Consider the following 21,125-nt stretch of genomic DNA (forward strand, 5'->3'; position numbering starts at 1 on the left):
ACTATCCTCATCAGCTTGGTCAATTGGATTCTCAGAGATATCAAGACGTGGAACTCTAACATTATCATTTTTGATGGAACTCGCGCCGGATCTGCACGATGGATGATTTATGCCTTAGAATGCAACACATAAAAAGGAAAAAAAGAAAAGCTTTGCCATTTTTGAAAAGGTTTTTAAAGTAAAAACAAAAATGAAAGAAATGGAACAGTAATTGCATGCGAGGATATGATTTTCATTCAATATTAAACAAATTGAAACAACATGGGGGCCCTTCTTTATACAAGTGGTCAAAATGCTTAGGGCGAAGCACATGACTTATTGAAACAAGAAAATTACATCTCCATAAAAGTGACTCTAGGGATATCCAAGATAGTCCAATTGTTGAGTTCCTGTCCAGGCGCAGCATGGCAAATAAATCTGGAGAGATCTTCTTCCTCATCATCATCCACGGCGAGAACTTGACTTCTAGAACTGGTGCTTGCACTGACGAACACTTGAGAAATGGGGGGAATCACCTTCTTTCCAGGAATTATGCTGAGCTGAGTAGAAGAAGATGGTTGATACCCAAGGCCATACTTGTCTCGCTTCTCTTGAACGTCAATCAGCTTGCCCCAGGCACTATGGGGAGTACCAGCTTCTAAGAAAGCCTTAGCATCATTTAAAGACGAGAGGGGCGCTCCGAGTTCCTTCTTATTCTCGACCACAGGGAGTTTGTCAACTGACACTATCTCTAAGGCTTGAAAAGGTGTCTCTTGCATCTCTCCCTCCACTTCAACATAACGGTATGATGCCAGATTATTGACTATCAAATCCTCTTCACCAGTGATCACAACAATCTTGTCATTCACAACAAATTTCAAACACTGGTGGAGGGTAGATGTCACAGCTCCAGCAGCATGAATCCAAGGACGACCCAAGAGGCAAGTGTATGAAGGATTTATATCCATAACGTAGAAGGCAATGTAGAACATGTGAGGACCAATCAAGACAGGCAGATCAATTTCTCCTTCTACGGACCTTCTGGAACCATCAAATGCTCTAACACTCATAGTGCATGGTCTCATCATAATCCCGTCCATACTCAGCTTAAACAAAGTGGCCTTGGGCATCACATTAAGAGAAGAACCTGTATCAATCAGAACTCGAGACAGCACAGCATCCAGACACTTGACGGAGATATGCAACGCTTTGTTGTGTGCTCTACCCTCAGGTGGGAGTTCATCATCAGAAAAACCCAAACAGTTACCAGCAGCAATATTGGTCACAACCCCTTCAAACTGAGGCACGGTAATGTCTTGAGTCACATGAGCGGAAGCTAGAACTTTCATTAAAGCCTCACGGTGAGCTTCTGAGTGCACCAAGAGGGACAAGATAGAAATCTTAGCTTGAGTTTGGTCAAGTTGATCGATCACCTTATAGTCACTTTTCTTAATGATTCTCAGAAGTTGCTCGGCATCTTGTGCATTACGTGTTACAGGAGGATCAACAACAACTTGCTTTCCTTTTGCTTGTGTACTAGCCTCTTTATTGGTCTCTTTAGGAGGCGGAGGAGGGGCAGCAAAGATCCGACCACTACGGGTTATGCCACTAGTGCCAGCAACATTTGTGATACTCGAATTACCTACTGGAGGACAGTCAAATTTCTTCCCTCGAATATACACGGCATTATAACTCCAAGGAACAGCCTTTGAATCATTCACAGGAGAGGGAACAAGAGACGGGGTTGAAGGAGTCGAAGGAGCATTTGGAACCTGAATAACCAACGGATTTCTCGGAGCCAGAATAGCCAAGGGAGTACTTGGAGCCTGAATGACCAAGGGAGTGCTCGGAGTATGGATGATCAAAGGAGTACTTTGGGCTTTTGTCGTATCAGCAGGAGAATAAGGGATCTCTAGAATAGCCACTTCGTCATTAGGAACAATCTTTTCCACTCTAATGACACCATTATCCATCAGCTTTTGGATCTCATCCCTCAACCTGGCGCATTCCTCTGGATTAGAAGAACACTGCAAATAGAAGTCATGTAATTCACACAGAATCCTTTGTTGCACAAGATGTTCTCTGATCATTGCAAGCGACATTTTGACTTCATTCACATCAGTTACCAGGATTTGTTCGTCACACAATTCAACAGCATTGGTCGTACCTGCATGGGGAGGCATAGGATTATTCTGCACATTAGGACCAGTAGGAGTGAACGAGATGAGCTTGTCATCGAGAAGATCCTGGACTTTGTATTTTAACGCTTTACACTTTTCAATTGTATGGCCTGGAGCGCCTGAATGGAATTCACAACGAGCATTAGCATCATATCCTGGAGGAAGAGGACTAGGCGGGGGGCCATTTCACGAAGTTGCACCAGCTGACCAGCAAGTAATTGGGGAAGGAGCTGGGCATATGGCATCGGAATCGGATCTATACGCCTATCAGGGTACCTCTGCCTTTGTGGAGCTCTTTGACCTTGAGGCCTAGGATTTTGTTGACGGTTCTGAGGAGCAGCAACTTGTGGTTGTGGTACGAAAGGCTGTTGGGGTGCCATCCATGGTTATGGAAATGCAGCAGCGTATGCTTGAGGGGCATACGGATTGGGAACAGCATATGGCATCGGGTAGTAAGGAGGTGGAACAGCAGAGTATACTGGAGTTCGACCTTGGTCAACTGAAGCAGTACTGTTTTCACCTTCTTTCTTCTTCACAAACCCAGAATACGGCTTCTTACCATTACCACTTGAATTGCTAGGATTAGTAACACCGTGAATGGTACCAGCTTTTACACAGTTCTCAACCCGTTCACCAATGATGACCACATCTGAGAAGGACGGAGAAGTATTACTAACCATGTGCTGAAGGTACGGCCCTTTCAGAGTACCCATAAACAGATCAATCAATTCTCGGTCGAGAAGAGGAGGTTGAACTCGAGCAGCAAGTTCACGCCACCTCTGGGCGTATTCTTTGAAAGATTCTTCAGACTTTTGTGACATATTTTGCAGTTGAGCGCGGCTAGGAGCCATAGCAGTATTGTAGTGGTATTGTTTCAAGAAGGCATCAACAAGTCCTCCCCAAGTACTGACATTGGCCCTCTCAAGTTTCATATACCACTCCAACGGGGCTCCTGTGAGACTGTCCTGGAAGAAATGCATAAGCAGAGGTTCGTTCTCGGCGTGAGCGGCCATCTTACGACAGTAAGAACGAATGTGAGTTTCTGGGCAAGTAACTCCCTTGTATTTATCAAAATCTGGCACCTTGAACTTCGGTGGAATAACAACTCCAGGTACCAAGCTCAAAGCAGCAGTGTCGAAACTCGAAGTTTTAGCAACCTCAACGGCCTTAAGGCGTTCTTCGAGAGCTTGGTACATCTTAGCAGTCTCGGTCAACTCAGCAGTAAGATCATGTTCAAGATCAATAACCTCATGGTGGTCATCCACTACCTTTGCTATCCCCTCAACAGGAATCTCCTTAGTTTTTACTCCCCCATCAGCAGAGTTAGTGGGAGTATCTTTGATCAACCCAGCAACGCTCTTTCTGAGCTCTTCTTGCCCTTGGACAACGACATGGAGAGTCTCCATAAGTTGGGTCATTCTTTCCCCCATAACATCCATATCCCTACGGAGGGCAGCTTGATTCTGTTCAAATTGTTCCATGATTCTCTTCTCGTTGTTTCTGGTGCGGTAAGGATGTAAGGAAGTCAGCTTTGTTGTTGAAGCAGAAATCTGTTGCTGAAAGGGACCCCAATTAGTTTCTTGTACAATAACCTGAAAAATGCAATGTGATAATGTGAATGTATGAGTGCATGTGTGCGTATGACGTGATGTGCCATTTTCAGAGTATCCAAGATTTAATATTGATCCAGAATAGCTAACAATGTGACAAAAGATAAGTATCAAGAGAAACTAGTTCTTTTTTATTCATAACAGAAATTTAAACTTGGGCAAGCCATACATCAACAAGATAGTTCAACAAGGGAAATAAAAGACCCCATCCAACAAGTCTGGTGGTGGTCGAAACATACAGACTCAAACATCAATCCATCTGAATATAAAACAGAGGTCCTCCTTGTCTGAAGTGCTCATCGCTCCACTTCTTAGTTTCATCAAACAGTTTCTTGGTTGCTTCTCGATCTCTTCCTTTAAGAAGGCTTTGAATCACCTCATCTTTGCGAAACAAATGCCCATCCAGCTTCTTGCAGCACTCCCTGAGTTCGTCACATCCTTTGCATTCTGGGAGATAATCTTTCTCAGATATGTCCTCCATACCCATCATTCGATCTCTGAGCTTGGCATTTTCTTCTGTTAGTTGAGTATTACGGAGGTGACTTCCTTTCAGTTGAGTCTCAACTGCCATTCTTCGAGTGGTCTCTTCTTCCAGTTTCTTTTTCAGATTCTTTACTTCAACTCTAGCATCCCTTTCTATCTTGAGCTTATAAGCTTTCAAGTCTTCTCGGTACTCTCGCTTGAGTTTCTCTTCTGCTTCTTTCATGGCCCATTTTAGGATCTTTTGGTGATCCTCGACAATAACAGTAGTATCTCTTTCACCCTTTTCGGTTCTAGCCCTCTTTTGAACTTTGGAAGATCCTCCCTTCAGCATTTTGGCTTCGTGCGTCAACTCAACTCTTTTCTGGTCCACAAGACAATGTTTCGATTGCGCATCCGACTTCTTTTCGTGCAATTGGGTGCATTCCATATCTACCTGGATACGATTCTCATCAGGCACAGTGGAAATTGGAATCTTAGGCGGCTGCTCGTACAATGGGTTAACCTTCGGGAAAGGCAACAGGCGATCTTTAACTCTATTTTCAACCCAATCTGTGTAGGCTTGTTTGGCAACAGCATTCTTTTCACCTAGAGAAATCTGATCATCTGTATGGATGCTATTCCAGGCACTCCTCACTTTTTCTAGACCCTTTGGATTGGTTCCCTTTTCAAAGCAAACGGATTCGAATATCTCTTTGTCCAAAGGCTTGTCTTCAAGTGCAAAACCCAACTGACGCAACGCTAGCTTAGGATTATAATTGATAACACCTTTTGTTCCTATGAGAGGAACGTTGTCAAAAGTACCACAGCTAGTTATAACTTTCTCCACGTCCATTCCAGTGGGACACCAGACAATGTCATTTCCAGTAAGCCCCATGATCCTTTGAGGCCATTTCTGAGTAGAAGTAACGAAAGGACCACTTGTAGGTAGGTGGGACTTAAACCAGGTGCATAACAACGGCAGACAATTTCTTATGGCTCCTCCTTTCCCATATCGAGAGTGAACAGAATAGTACGTATCGGCTAGCAAAGTAGGGACCGGATTCTTATCCACAAAAAGACATATAGCGGCCAGATCAACGAACTTGTGAATTTTAGGGAACATCACGATCCCATAGATCAGAACGGCCAGAAGGGCGTTGAAGGCTTCCCACATCTTTTTGTTAGCCGACTCTTGGGCCTTTTCAATCAAGAAGCTCATGTAGAAACCATGAGTGTTACCATTTTTCTTCCAATTTCCATGAACGTCTCCTATGCTCAAATAAAGAGCGTTGGCAATGTAGTCCAAATCAGGCTTCTCTGGGACACAAACGAAAGGAACCTTGGGTTGAATCTTGATATTGAGAAAGTGAGAGTACTCCTCGAGAGTGGGAGCCAACTGATAGCCTGAGAAGGTGAAACAACGCAAGTCAGGATCATAGAACTGGAGAAGAGTAGATAAAGCCCATTCGTCAACATGTGAGTACAAGAGAGTCAAGATGTCACCGTAATTCTCAGTGAACACTGTTTTATTGTGACCAGTAATCAATCCACCCAACTGCCCCAACTGAGTCATGCCCTCACGATGGAAACTGTAAGTATGAGTACGCCTTGTAGCTTCTCTGGTAGCGGTCACATTGTTAGCCATCCTGGATGAAAAGTAATAAGCTCAGATACCCTGAAAAATGGCATGCATATGAGAAATAGTACTATTTTTCTTTTTCTTTTTTTCTTCCTTTTTTTTTTATTACATCTTTTCTTTCTTCTTTTTTTTTTTTGAAAATAAATATGCCATGAAGAAAATGATGCAATGGAAATTCTCCCAATATGAGAGAGTTGTTGTGTTGTCTCTGAGCAAAATCGAATGTCATAAGGTCAAAGGTCCGGCGTAGGTGCCACACAGCCATAAGAACAATAGTCACCAACAGAGCAGAATAGTCACCAACAGTACCTGTCATGTATATCCCTCCCCACTCACAGGTGAATCTAGGTCTGGGTAGGTCAAAAGGTCTCCAGCGTTAACAACTCTCCTGAAACACCATCATCGTTGCAAATACATGCCAACAATGGTATCCCATTTGAGTCTCAGCTGGTCGTGGGTCTCATGATCGCAATCAACAGAACCTGACATTCTGTTGGCGTCATGACTATCCACTCTATCCTAGGTATCCTATGTGTCAACTCTGGCCTCGGTATTGGGCCTTTTACCTCATACAAACCCCCCACCTGCAAAACAGAACAGAAGACCCCAAGGAACACAAAATATAATCCATATGCATGATGTGCAAACAGAAATAAACATGATATGCAGGCAAAGAATAAGCATGCAAACATATATACAAGGTACAAACATAAAAACAAGTAAACACTCAGTAGGCAAACAAACAAACGCAGGCTAGGATCGACTCACTAAGGATGGACCAGCAACAGGTCTAGCAACGTCCCCAGTAGAGTCGCCAGCTGTCGCACGCTCGCGAAAAATGAACAGAGTCGCCACCAATATATTTATCCCATAAGGGAAAGGAATACCAGGAAACCTAACAAAGGAAGGAACAGGGTCTTGCGACCAGAGAATCAAGGTACGGGAGTCGGTTACACAAGGGGAAGGTATTAGCACCCCTCGCGCCCATCGTACTCGATGGTATCCACCTATGTCTGTTTCTATCTAAAGGGTGTATAACTATGTCTATGTCTAAATGCGAAATGAATGCAAAATGTAGGGAAAAGAAAGAATTGTACTCGCACGGGCCCTACTCCGCTGCCTACGTTTCCTTTTCAGGAATCAGAGTTACCGTAGCTCGGCTAAAGATTTTCTGTTTGTTTTTGTGTTTTTTAGTTGGGCGGAGTTAACGCTCGCGCTCTTGCATAAGGGATCGCCTAGGATGCAATAGAGCGGAGATAACAATGCCCTTAGAAAGAAGAAAAGAGATTGGTTTGTATCTTTTAGGGTAATTCCATGATGACGAGAACCCACTACAAGGTCTCGCATCACTTCCTTACTTTTGCTTTAAATCTGACCATTTATTAGTGTTTTAAGTGTTTTTGGTTGGTGTTTTTTAAGGGGATTTTAACTTTGTGACTTAGATCATACCAAAAAGAGTTTTTTGAATATTTAGAGAACGCACATCGAGGCCTACGCCACAATCGTTTCTCTAAATAGCGGTTAAGAAATACATCGAGGCTTCACACCTCAATCATTTCTTCTCCGCTAAGTAAAGGAAATACAAAAAGGAGTTCTTTTGTGAGTACTTAGAGAATGCACACCGAGGCCTACACCACAATCGTTTCTCTAAGCAACGGTTAAGAAATACATCGAGGCTTCACACCTCAATCATTTCCTCTCCGCTAAGTAGGAAAGAACATATATCGGGGCCTACGCCCCAATCATTTCTTTCCTACTATGAAATATAGTAACGGTATGATCTTCATCGGTATTTATTAAGTATTTTAAAAGTTGAAAAGAAAAAGAAAATGATAAGGGAACTATTCCTAAATTCTAGTCTAAGTTGTCTATACAAGGGACTTAAAATCATGAACTATACAATTTATTAACAAAACTATACGTGGAATAGGTAAAGGAAATCAATATATGGCGAATAAAGTTGAGAACTATAGCAAACAAAAGATATTCACAAACACACATGCATCTATTAATTCTATACAAAAATCGAGACTAAAAATCAATTCCTAAGTCTATTGAAGAATTATTTACAAAGAAGTGTTAAACAAAGAAAATCCAAGTGTTGTAAAAGAAAAGATTTATTAAAAGGGTTAAAACAATTAAAAAAATTAGCAAAAAAATCGTGACAATTATTTACACACCCTAAAATATCTAAAACAAATTTTATGTATTTTTATATTTGAGTCAAAAAGGATTTATGAAACAAAAATTGCAAGAAAACAAAATTAAAAATAAAATCTACAATCTAGACAGCAAGGGGGTGCATCAGTAACTTTCTAATGAACTAAAATTACATACACGTAAAACTGGGCCTGATTTAGAGGTGTGAAGAGCATGGGCGCGCAGAGGCCCGGTTTTAGGGACGTGGGGTGCATTAGCAACAGGGGGTGCAGTTTAGAAAAGATGATGAGGCCCATGTAACTCAAGGCCCAACGCTCTCCACTTATTCCATTTATTTCACTTTTATTTTTAGTCAGCATGTGGAATTATGTCATAACCTATGATTGGAAATAAAACGGAGAACGTGACTTGGTATCAATTGGTGCAGTGGAATTTTAAGTCATAAGAGGCCAAAACAGGTTTCAACAAATCAGAACCACACACATCAATTCCCAATGATTATAATAAAACAAAAGGCCAACAAAATTGAAAGAAAGGACCAATGATAAAGCGCCACATATACAAACGGAGGGCACTACCATAACAAACTTTAGACGCCGGAGCTCAGCTCCGGTCGTCTTCCTCGGCCGCGACCACCACCGGCGAGATCAAAATGCGTCCAGAAATAACAACCGTTACCACCGTCTGGCTCGGGTTTTCGTGCTGAGCACGAATCCGACATTCATTTTCATCAATTCCTCCCCTAAATTCTTAACTGCATCATGTATGGCAAGTCCTACGTTCATGAAAATCACCATAACACATGTTGCATTTACCAACACGAAGCTCATGATATATAGAACCTAAGCATGCTACTCAATTATTCAAACAATAAGCAATGCGCACGTAGTGAAATCCAGTTCAAGCTTTAAACATAACTCATGCAGATGCAGCACCGAGTGTATGGCTTATTGCATATGATCTAAGATGCTGAGAAGGTTCAAAGATTTACCTGATAAAATCTTGGATTCAAATAAACCACAAAGAACTCCGTGATGCTATCTTTGATTCCTCTTCGTCGGTGGCGAGCGATGTTTGAACTGGATGTGAATCTAAATGGAGCAGTGGAAGATCTTGATGCGTCGATGGTGATGGTGATGATTGCGTGGTGATTATAGTTGCAGGTTGTTGCTGATTGGTGAAGATGATAGGGGTTTTTGAGTGGAGGTCGTGATGGTTTGTATATGATGAAGATGAAGGTGATGGAAGTAGTTGTTCAGTCACGGTGGAGGTTGGTGAAGAATGGTGGCTGAGAGTGGTGGCTATGGTGGTTGAAGAGTGGTGGTTGAAGTTTGTTACAATTTGTAACGAACTTTGAAGGAGGGTGGGAAGAAGGAATCGGGAAAGAAAAGAGAGAGTGAGGAGAGAATTTTTTTGAGAAATGAAAAAATGAGAGTGTGTGTTGTTGTTTGTGAATGGCTTTGATTTATATATAGTATATGAGGCTGCATGGAGTGTTATGGTGGAGTGAGAAGCATTGGATTGTTAGAATTCTATGCATGGTGCATGCTGTAAAGCAAGCTGCATAGTCGACTTGGGCAATGCCTGGGCAAGTGCAAGGCATGACTCAACAAAAACGATCCTTTTCACGTGACTGACTTTGGAGCCTCGTATATTGGTTATCACACAGCCAAAAGCCATGGTAATTGATTCAATGAGTAGAGGACATGGAGGAGGATAGGGTCATATCATGTTTGAACTTGATGGGTACCTGTAGTGATCTTAAACTGACTTCCAGTATTGCGAACCACGTGTTTGTGGAAATGCTTGCGTGCTGCCCTTGAGTGTGCCTAGCCAGATGCAAGACATTGGGCTTGGGAGGACATGACTTTGGGGCATCATATCTTCCAAACCACATACCCAAAACCGGTGATCCTTTGCTCATTGTGTAGAAGGCATATAGGAGAATAGAATGATACCAGACTTAGATCAATTGGGTGCTTGTAGTTTTCTGCATGTTGTCTCAAAGATGGTACGCCATGTGTTTGTTGAAATGCTTCACGCATGACCAAAAATCTGCCCAGCTTTGTGACTTGATTCAAATAAAAACCTCAACTTCACACCTTGATAACTCTTCAACCAAGCTTCAAATGGAAAGGTGTCCAACTACAAAGTTGTTCTCCTCCATGAGAGGAACAACTTTGATGTTGGAAATTTCTCCAAATAATGTCATTTGCCACGTGTAATTATGCTGTGAAGTTGACTGATCGTCACACTTGGAATGTACCAAAATTTTTATAAGTATGAAAAAACTTCCATTTTTGTTCTTTTTTTCTATTTTTGGCAACTTTTGTCAAACTCCTGATTTTATCCATTCTCTGACTTTTTTTTGACTGATTTTCCACCAAAAGTCAATATTTGACTGATTCTTCTGATTTTGACCTAGAAGTCAACTGTTCCGATTTTTCTGATCATTGATGGGATTCTTGATTAAATCTCCTCCGGTCCAATCCGGTCAAACAAACGCATCCCCATAGTCAGTATGAGAAGCTTTTCACACATAGGAACCATTCCTGATTAAATGTTGACCAAAAAGTCAACCGGTTGACTTTGGTCAAAGAAACCCTGATTTAAAGAACCGGATGATTTGCAAGCCAGTATCCTTCAACCAACGCCTTGACTTGAGACAGAGAGAAACCCCAATCCAGGGGGCTTCCTTGGACATAGAACCACATGATTATACCTCAGTCTCCTTATTCTCTGATCAAAATTCTTTGCAACAGAGCTTTTCTTGCTAGCCTTTGAATAGCACCACTGATATGAATGCATGAGTGTGAGTTATGACCTAAGTGATGTATGTATATGGATGCAAATGCCTAAGCCAGTTAGAAATTAAAGGAGAGGACAAATTTGGGGTATGACAAGGATCTACATATTTGTCTTTATCTTCCTCGTGAAATCTTCAAGAAACACAGAGATCTTTAGAGGGGTTCGATCAGATCTGTGGCGCCGGTACGAGGTGTGCGTGGTGGGTGCGTGCGACGACGAACATCAGTCGCGGAAACGGGTTGGATTCCGATCCGGTTTTCCGCTGCTCCCTCCCTTGCTTCGCGATTCAGTCAGTGATGATGGAGGAGGCTCGCGGCGGAAAGGTGCGGAGCCGTCGCTGTGGTCTTGGGCGTGGGGCTGCGCGTGTGGATCTGAAGATGACGTTTTGGATCCCCTTCGAATTCCTTCCCTTAATCAAAACCTGCAAGCCATAGTGAGAGAGAAACCAAACAATATAACACAGCAAAGCCAAATCCATTCTTTTTCCTTTGTTTTGATTTCCCAACCTGTAAAACCCCAAAAAAATGTTGTTTTTGTTCAGAATTCTCTGAATATGAATTTCGGATTGTTGTTATAATGTCGTGAGATTTCTCTTTGAATCTCTATGAAGAAAAGGAAGTTTGTTTGAGTTCTGCACCAGATTTTTAGCGGCAAAAAAAACAACCCCCCTTCATCTGTACGTGAGATTTGCTCCTTTTATGTTAACAAGTTAGGTCTCACAAAAAAGGAATAAAACAATTTGTCATTTAACCTCCTTTAACAGGATTGTTATAAAGAATGATTTGTTTCAATATTTTTACTAAAAACAACAAATCCAAATATTCAAGAAAATCGCCTTGTTTTAAAGGTTAAATAACAAATTACTATATATATATATATATATATATATATATATATATATATATATATATATATATATATATATATATATATATATATATATATATATATATATATATATATATATATATATATATATATATATTTATAATTTTGACTTATTTTATGCATAAAATGTGAAAATAATAATATTTAAAAAATGACTAAATAAAAATACGAAAATTAGTATTAAATTATTAAAAAAATTGTAAATAATCTAAAAATGAAAAAAAAAACACTCAATAAATAAAAAAATATGTCAACAGTGACGTTCAAACCCGAGACCTTGGACACTAGTAAGTCTTTAAACTTGCTCTCTTGCCAATTGTGCTATTCAATTTATTCAACATAGGATTGCACTATAAAACATATAAAGTGTCAAGCTAAATTTATTTACACGGGCTATATAAATAATTTAAAGTAACTGCTACCTATAAAAAGTTGCTGTTAAAATGTTAGAAAAAATTGAAAGATTTACAAAACCAAAGTTAAAATTAATTTAACGGTTAGAATTAAGGCGGGCAAATTTTGGGGTATGATAGTTGCCCCTGTTCAATCTTCTTAAACCTGAAGAGTCGGATAGGAACGTCTGCCTATCGTGATCTACAGGTAGAAGATGATTGGACATTAAAATGCCCTGAAATTTGCATTTGTCAGAAAAAGCTCCGTGGGGGATGGGCTTAAAGATGCCACCCAAAGTAAATACCATTTTTCAGAGTGTGAAGCAAACGCCTTTTGGAAGGAACCAGTTGACTTTGATTGTAGCACGGCCTAAAAAGGCAACCTGAACTTTATGCGATGTTATGATGCATGCGATGTATGATGCAGCGGGCTTCCCAAAATAAATGAGAGCCATGTATGTATATGCACTATGTATGAATGAGGTATGTTAGTTGAATGATGCATGATTGTCAGTTGAAGTACGTTAGTAGCTTTGGAAAAGATCACTGCCGAGGGACTAACGTGATAAACCCAATTGAAGAAACCCTTTGTAAACCCCTTTGTAAAACCCCTTTGTTCTTTCGAAGTAGATCACTTCTGAGGGACTAACGTGATAAACTCAAAAGGATTACTTGCTATAGCGCTAGCAAGCTTTCGTAGTTTGTGAACCCCACTTACTATAGTTCTAGTAAGTTTCCGTAGTTTGTGAACCCCACTTACTATGTTCTAGTAAGTTTCCGTAGTTTGTGAACCCCAAAAGGATCACTTGCTATAGCTCTAGCAAGTTCACCTGCACCAATAGGATTACTTGTCATCGTTCTGACAAGCTCACCTGCACCATTTGGATCATTTGCCCCGGTTTGGACAAATTTCACCTACACCATTTGGATCATTTGCCCTAGTTCGGACAAATTTCACCTGCACCATTTGGATCATTTGCCCTGGCTCGGACAAATTTCACCTACACCATTTGGATCATTTGCCCTGTGTTATACCCCAAAATTTGCCCGCATCTTTTTTCAAGAAAACTCCAATCTAAAAATTAAGAGTCTCATATAATCATGGATTTTTATTTCATAAATATCCTGACATATGAAATACTTAGTTTTTAGAATTTTTCTTATACAGTATTTTGGCTCGCTGTCGAATTTATTCTTACGCAAACGCCAGTTACTGTTTATTACTTCACACACGCTATTTATTTGATATTTATTTACAGATAAATAGTACTGACGCAGTTGGTACAGAACTAAATCTCTTGCAGGCGCAGAGTCCGGGGATTCAGATTGTACTGGTAACAATCAGTTGACAGTCAAACTTCTGACAGTACAATTCTTTGTGTTTTGTACCATCAATCAAATCAAACTATTGCAATTTCAAAATTCCAAGATTTTTGTTCTAGAAGTCTTCTGAATATCACATGATTAGCAGAGACTCAGTACTGCACAAAAATCAGGTACGCTTAACTGTCTCCTACACAAACAGTCCCTGACTAGGGTTTCTTGTTTTTTCAGGACAAACAAGTTTTTGAGACCTCAAATGGATTTCATGGACATCCATATATCTCAAAGTACCATCATACAAATTTTCAGACTTCAATTCACTCAGACGCACCGTCAGCAGCTCAAACAGTCAACAGACGACCCATTTGACCAAAAAAGTCAACAGACAGTCAAAAATGAAATTTTTTGTCAACATCCATATTTTGTCAAAGTATTCATCATTTGATCATTGGATGATCATAATTCATCAAGAAAAGATAAAAAATCAACAAAACCCTAAGATTCAAAATTAGGGTTTTCTCCTAAAAAGTCAACTGAACTTTGACTAGTCATAACTCTCTCATCCTTCATCCAAAAAATTCAAACCAAAACTCATTTTGAAGGAAATTCAATTATCTTTCAAATGCAATTGATCCCATGGTCATTAAATTCACCATTTGAAAAATATGGACAAAGACATTACAGGTCATTTTCAAAGTCAACAAAAAGACACTTTTTTCAAAAGGACACACAAGGAGCATCAAAAATCATTTTGACATGAGACCAAAGACATTAGTTAGAGGACTCTTTGAGGTTTCCAAAAAGTGCAAGATCTCCTTCATATGACAAAAATTGAGGGATTTACACCTTGTTGAAGTTGGCTAAATTTTGGGAAAATGCATAAAACCAACATTGCTCAAAAATGTATTTTTTCCAAATGGGGCCAAGTTTTCAAAGTTCAAACATGTTTGCCATGATATTGTGGGCCTCCCACGACCAAGACAAAGCCCACACCATTTTTATCCATTTTTGGTTTAATTTTATCCTATTTTAAGATTTAATGAAAATGGAAAATGGAAGGATAATGGATAGCTTAGTTTCTAAGCATGAGTCATCCAAGAACCTTTAATTTTCTGCAGAAGATTGAGGTACAAGGCAAGAGCATTGAAGAGAAGCAAGACTTGGTCAACAATTCAAAGGTTTTAATATAAAAAAATCAAGAATTCAACAAAGGCAACCAAAGGCTTCTTGGCTTCAATTCTAAGCACAACATAGCCTATATAAGGGCTATCATACTTCACAAATAAGAGAGCACGAAATCAGAGCCAAACTCTTGCTTGTAACACACTTGTAACAACTTGAGATATTCAAAGAAATTTGAAATTCGAATTTTAAGTTTAAACTAGTTTCAATACGAATTAAACACTCAAACACGTTCCTTGAACTTCACTGAACCTATCCAGATCAATTGCAAGCATTGAAACCTCAAGAACACGAGCCTAGAACTCACGGTTTGTTCAAATCAAAACCCACCAAAATATAATCATACATGCATGTATAACAAGATGTAATTGCATATTTGTGTTTGGTTTGATGCTCTGGTCGTTTCTGGAACTTGAATTGGGTTTTCATGGACGTTTGAGACATGTGCCATTTTAGGGTTTTATGACCTCGAAACGGGGGTTTTCTTTTAAGGCAAAATCAAAAGAAAATAAGGCCATGGTTGTGTTCAGTGGATCATTTACAGTCGATCCATGGTCTCATGTTGTATTTATATTGCATATCTTGTGATTTTCAATTTGCAGGAGCTTTAGTGACGGAAAAAACCGTTGGTAAAGGCTTTACCTACGGTTGCAGAAATTTAAAATGAAGAAGATGAAGCGTGGCAAGCTCTGGTTGGTCAGAACGCGCGCGCCAGCTTTTTTCAAATTCATTGGATCCTGTGTTACGCTGTCCACACTTTTGCCATACTCCTCGTTTCAGTGACCACACGATCAATCCAGTCACTTCATCCAACGCATCTAGCCTTGCCAGTCCATGCTATAGACTCTATTATCCACCACACATGATCACTGCTTTATTTATTTTTCTATTTTATTTTACTTTCTTTACAAAATTAATTTAAAATAGTTTCAAAAATCCAAAAAATGCAAAAAAAATATTTTTAAGTTGATAAAATCGTATTTTATTTTATGAAATAAAAATATTTTATTTTTCTTCATAATTTCAATATTTTGTATAATTAATTAGTATATATTTATATATTTGCTTTTTAATTATTTTCAACCAATCAAAAATCATAAAAAAATTGTTCTTTATGTTAAATATTGTTTATATATTATAAACTAATTTTGCACATATTTTGAATAATTTTCTCTTAAGTTTTAATTATTTGTATAATTATTTATATAATTATGTATTAATTAACTTAATAAATTTCAAATCAATTTCAAAAATTCCAAAAAAATTAGTTTTGTTTTAAAATTAATTGACAAACATTTTGAACATATTTTGAACTTAATTTATAGGTTTAAAATTTATTTTCATCCTTTTTACTCATTTTAATTTAATTAAACATGCATTAATTATAATTAAAATAAATCATAAAAAATCCAAAAACATTTCTTTTATTTTCTTGCAATTTAAATTCCTAGATAAATGTATATGTTGTCAAATTCATGTAAATAGCGTAGTTTACATTTCCTGCACAATCGATGTAATAGCGTAGATTTACTTTCCGCATTTTAAATTCCGCACATATAAACTGCGTGTATGCTGAAGATAAAATTGAACCGTTAGATCACTAACTTCAAAGATAAAATACCTGAATCAAAACACAATCACATTTGCACCTCTTAAGGTAATCCCTTTCTCATTCTTCTCAAAATCAAAATCAAATTCTACTGTTTCGAGTACAAAATCGAACCTTTTGTTTATTTCCGGTGAAAGGATAGATTTTTAAAGGAAATAGGATAAAGACCTTATAACTCAGGGTAGACCTCCTAATTTGCTTGCTCGAATCAAAACAAACAAATCTCTCATATATCATTGTTTTTTTTCAAAATAAAACTTTCAAAAAGACAATACTTTGTATATATCCAAACAAGGATCATTACGAAGTTAACGCTCTTTTTTCCAAAGCATCTTTTGAAAGATAAAAACACTTTGTATACATCCGCACAAGGATCATTACAAATTCAATTTACAAAGGTATTTCAAACCACATACGAGCATTTCAGAGCAATTGAAAACAAGTGAGCTAAGCAAATTAAAGAGCCCATGGATAACCATGGATACAAAGGGTGCTAACACCTTCCTTTTGTATAACCTACCCCCTTACCCAGAATTTCTTAAAGGTCTTTTTTCTGTTTCTTTTATAAACCTTTCCTTAGTTGGATAAAATAAAAGGTCGGTGGCGACTCTCTGATTTTCAAAATACGAAAGCAGAAACAAAAAAAAAAGAGTCAGTTCACGTATCTCTCCGCGAGAGGTATGGCCGAAAACGGAGGTCCACAGAACTGGCGACTCTGCTGGGGAGTACTTTCTAAAAACAAAATGTTTTCAAAAGGGGTTACCTTTAGAGAATAGATCACTTCGATGTTTTCAATTGTTTGACTTGATTGCTCTATTTTTCAAAGGTTTGTTTGGGTATTTTGCTTGTGTGAAAGATTCTAACCCGAATCTCGAGATACCTTAAGTATATGACAATAGACCAAGGAAACTGTACGGCATGTACCGATACGGTTGATCTGGTAGTCATCATTAGTGCGATACTTTGGTTTATACTGATGTCCCTTGAAAACGATCAAGGAGTATATTAGGCTTCCGAAATGTCATTAAACACTAATTTGTCTTAGAACCTTTTAGTTGAACTTGACTTGTGGCCTATTAAGTGGCTAGCTTTGAAATTGATCGAAGTTAGTTATCCTCGAGGAATATTTTGATCGGCCGTCTGAGCGCTGTATTGAGATGTTACCTCCAAGGATCATAGAACCCGAATACTATTTAGGACAGGTTTTAACCAACTCAACTTCAGTGGGGAGGGTATCACCTATCAGCTTCATGCAAGCCTTTAAACCTAAGGCTATTGTTTGATTTGTTTGTGTGTGCCACATGTTTGACATCATAAGCATCATAAGCATATCATTTTCTCACTAAACACTTCAAGGATCAAAGAGTTTACCTTTGTTTTTGCAGGTAATGGCTCCCGCTACCAGAGATTACATCCGAATCAACATCTCAACGGTGCCATCTGAACTGAAAAACTTAGTATCAGAATTCCCCAGGAATGTTCAATTCACCGAAAGGCATGGTCACCTACTCCATTTGGTTACCTCAAAATTTGAAGAAGACATGATACGGGTCCTGTTCCAGTTCTTTGACTCTGAACATCATTGCTTTACCTTTCCAGATTACCAGTTAGTACCCACTTTGGAAGAATTTTCTGAACTAATTGGTTTACCTGTTCGAGATCAATTACCTTTCACTGGTTTAGAAAGGATTCCAAAACCTGAAATCATCGCTGTTGCCTTACATTTGCGGAAATCAGAAATTGAGTCCAATTGGGAAACAAAGAGTGGAGTTAAGGGTTTGCTTGCTAAGTTCTTAATGGAAAAGGCTCGATTACTGCTAGAAAACAAATTTTATCTAGCTTTCGAGGAGGTTGTGGCTCTTTTGATCTATGGGTTGGTTTTATTCCCTAATCCCGACCAATTCATAAGTGTACACATTATCAACCTTTTCCTAACCCGTAACCCGGTACCAACATTGCTGGGAGACATTCTACATTCTCTACACACTCGTACCCTGAAGAAACGAGGAACTCTTATGTGGTGTATACCACTACTGGCAAGGTGGTTTACATTTCATCTTCCCCGATCAGTGTTGAGAAATGAACAAAGAATGCAATGGTCTCGCAGGATTATGTCTTTGTCTGATTCAGATATCCGGTGGAACAACTTCTTTCAAAGAGACATTACTATCATTGATCATTGTGGAGAGTACCCTAATGTGCCACTACTTGGCATCAAAGGGGGCATCACTTACAATCCCTCTTTAGCTTTACGCCAATTCGGATATGCAAGGAGCAACGGTCCTCACGACATAATTATCCATGGCATTGTGTTTGATTACGAGGATGATTCCCATAGACACCGACGAAGGTTTATACATGCATGGGGCAGTGTCTATAGAATAGAAAGCAAAACTTTGGGGCAATGGAATTCTATCCCCATGGAACCTTACCTCAGATGGGTGCGGGCTCATGCTCAGAAACTCATCATGCCATATCCCGCTATTCTACCTGTGACTATTGAGCCAGAAGTCGAAGGAGACGAACCTCAAGTTATTCTACGCCCGGATATGCCAACTGACCTAGAAGAGTTGCAGAAATCTTGGGTTCAACTAAAAGAGGAAAGAGACACCTTCAAAGCACACTATCAAGACTATGAGAGAAGATTATTGGAGCTCACCGGACAACTCCAAGAAGAACAGCAGATCAACACATTCCTGGATGCAAAGAGAAAGCGTCCATAGGAGACCTGAGGGATCATTCATTTCCTTTATTTCTGTTTTGTAAGCCCGAATGAGGCAAAGAAAAAAAAAGAGCAAAAAAAAAGAAATAAATTGTTTAACTAATGTTTGTTTCTCCTTTGTTTTAACAAATCTAAACTCTAAGATCCTTGAAAACATTGCATTCATATACATTGCATATACATTTCATCCATTCATACACATTGCATAACAGGTTCACATGACGGATTTCTCATCTCCTCGCTGTTTAATTCAGTCAGAAGAGATGGAATCTGAAACAAGCATCAAGAACCTCGAAGCACAGAACGCCCAAGTTCAAGTGGCAATTCTGGAACTGGCAAAGGGGCAACAAGAACTGAAAGCCCTGATGATCAAGAAGAAAAAGAAGCCCAAAGGATCTGTAGGCTTGAGCCAACTGAAAAGAAAGATCAGAATCCCAGCCAAAAAGTTCAAAAAGCCACCAATCCCTGAAATAGTCGGTGATGATGAACAAGGAGACAATCACAGCAACCAGGGTTCTGCTAAACCCTCTCTCTCTTCTAATGAAGAAGATTATCATTCTGGAGACGAACAGGATGATGACAAATACCAGCAGTTGGAAGAACGCATGAAAGCTATGGAGATACAAAAAATACCTGGTTTAGATTTCAATGATCTGGGACTCATCTCAGATGTTGTTATCCCTCCAAAGTTCAAAGTTCCTGTCTTTGCAAAATATGATGGAGTTTCTTGCCCAAAACTACATCTGAGGTCCTATATAAGGAAGATACAACCTCACACAACAGATAACAAATTATGGATTCACTTCTTCCAAGAAAGTCTGTCGGGTACACAACTCGAGTGGTACTACCAGCTGGAAAGTACCAAAGTCCATACCTGGGAAGATTTAGCTGCTGCTTTTTACAAATAGTATCAATACAATGCTGATCTTGCACCAACCCGTACTCAACTAAGGGGCATGTCCATGGCACCAAAAGAGAGTTTCAAAGGATATGCACAAAAATGGAGAGATATGGCCGGAAGAGTTCAACCACCCTTATCTGATCGCGAGCTGGTCGACATGTTCATGGGCACTTTAACTGGCCCTTTCTATAGTCATTTTCTGGGAAGCTCATCATCAGGTTTCACTGACCTGATATTGACTGGAGAACGTGTCGAAAGTGGCATTCAAAATGGAAAAATTCAAATAGGCTCTTCTTCTGGTACTACAAAAAGGCCCATCAGTGGGAGAAATGAGGTCAATACAATGCAAATTCAGAAAGGTCGCAAGAATGAGCATCACCAATCTGTAGGGGCAGTTTTGATCTCTGCATCTGCGCCTCAAAAAGATCAACAGCCAAAATATACACGACGACCAGATACGCCAAGAAGAAATTTCACCAGAATCAACATGCCAATCTCTCAGGCATTGCAGCATTTGCTAAAAGCAGATCTGATCACATTAAAAGATCCTCCAAAGAATGTCAACACTTCCTCTCCGAGTTATCGCCCCGATGCAACATGTGCGTATCACTCAAACTGTCCAGGACATGACGCAGATCACTGCTGGGCCCTGAGAAATAAAATACAAGATATGATAGATGCTGGGGAAATTGAGTTCGATCCTCCAGAAACTCCAAATGTCATCACGGCACCTATGCCGAAGCATGACAAGGCTGTTAATGCTATTCTGGACATTGTTTACATCTATGATGTGAACGAATTATCAACTCCACTCCTCGAAGTCAAAGGAAAGCTAATCCAAGCTGGTTACTTTCCAGGTTGTGACCCTGATTGCTTTTATTGCACCTACTCGCCCAACGGTTGTGAAAATCTTAGAATGGGAATTCAAAAGTGGATGGATCGCCGTATCATTATGTTTGAGAGGCTCCCTTCTATGGACGTGTTATGCGAAGTCTTTGCAAATGGGATGAGAATAGAGGATGTCTCAGTGATCTCCAGCTTACCAATCAAAATCTCTGCCAAGGCTCCGTTCAAAATTTCTGCTACACTCAAAGTAGCATCAGTAATCATTGCTAGTCCAACTCCATTTCCATACTCCTCAGACAAAACTGTCCCGTGGGGTTACGACACTAATGTTTATATCCATGGAGTTAAACAGGATACCTCGACTAAAGAGGCCACAAAGTTAACTGCTCCAACTGTGGATAATATTGTGGGTACCAGCAAGATC

General features: G+C 39.4%; 1 protein-coding gene across 1 annotated transcript; it reads right to left on the reverse strand.

Annotated features, from left to right (window-relative positions):
• Positions 1-2,545: 2,545 nt before the first annotated feature.
• On the reverse strand, positions 2,546-5,876 carry LOC131613732 (uncharacterized). Its single transcript, XM_058885378.1, has 3 exons — positions 5,054-5,876; positions 4,253-4,960; positions 2,546-2,637 (listed from the first exon to the last, which is right to left on the reverse strand). The coding sequence occupies exons 1-3, from the start codon at positions 5,874-5,876 to the stop codon at positions 2,546-2,548; spliced, it is 1,623 nt and encodes a 540-aa protein (XP_058741361.1).
• Between the last annotated feature and the right edge of the window lie 15,249 nt (positions 5,877-21,125).

Source organism: Vicia villosa, linkage group LG6 (assembly GCF_029867415.1).
Source record: "Vicia villosa cultivar HV-30 ecotype Madison, WI linkage group LG6, Vvil1.0, whole genome shotgun sequence".
NCBI lineage: Eukaryota > Viridiplantae > Streptophyta > Magnoliopsida > Fabales > Fabaceae > Vicia > Vicia villosa.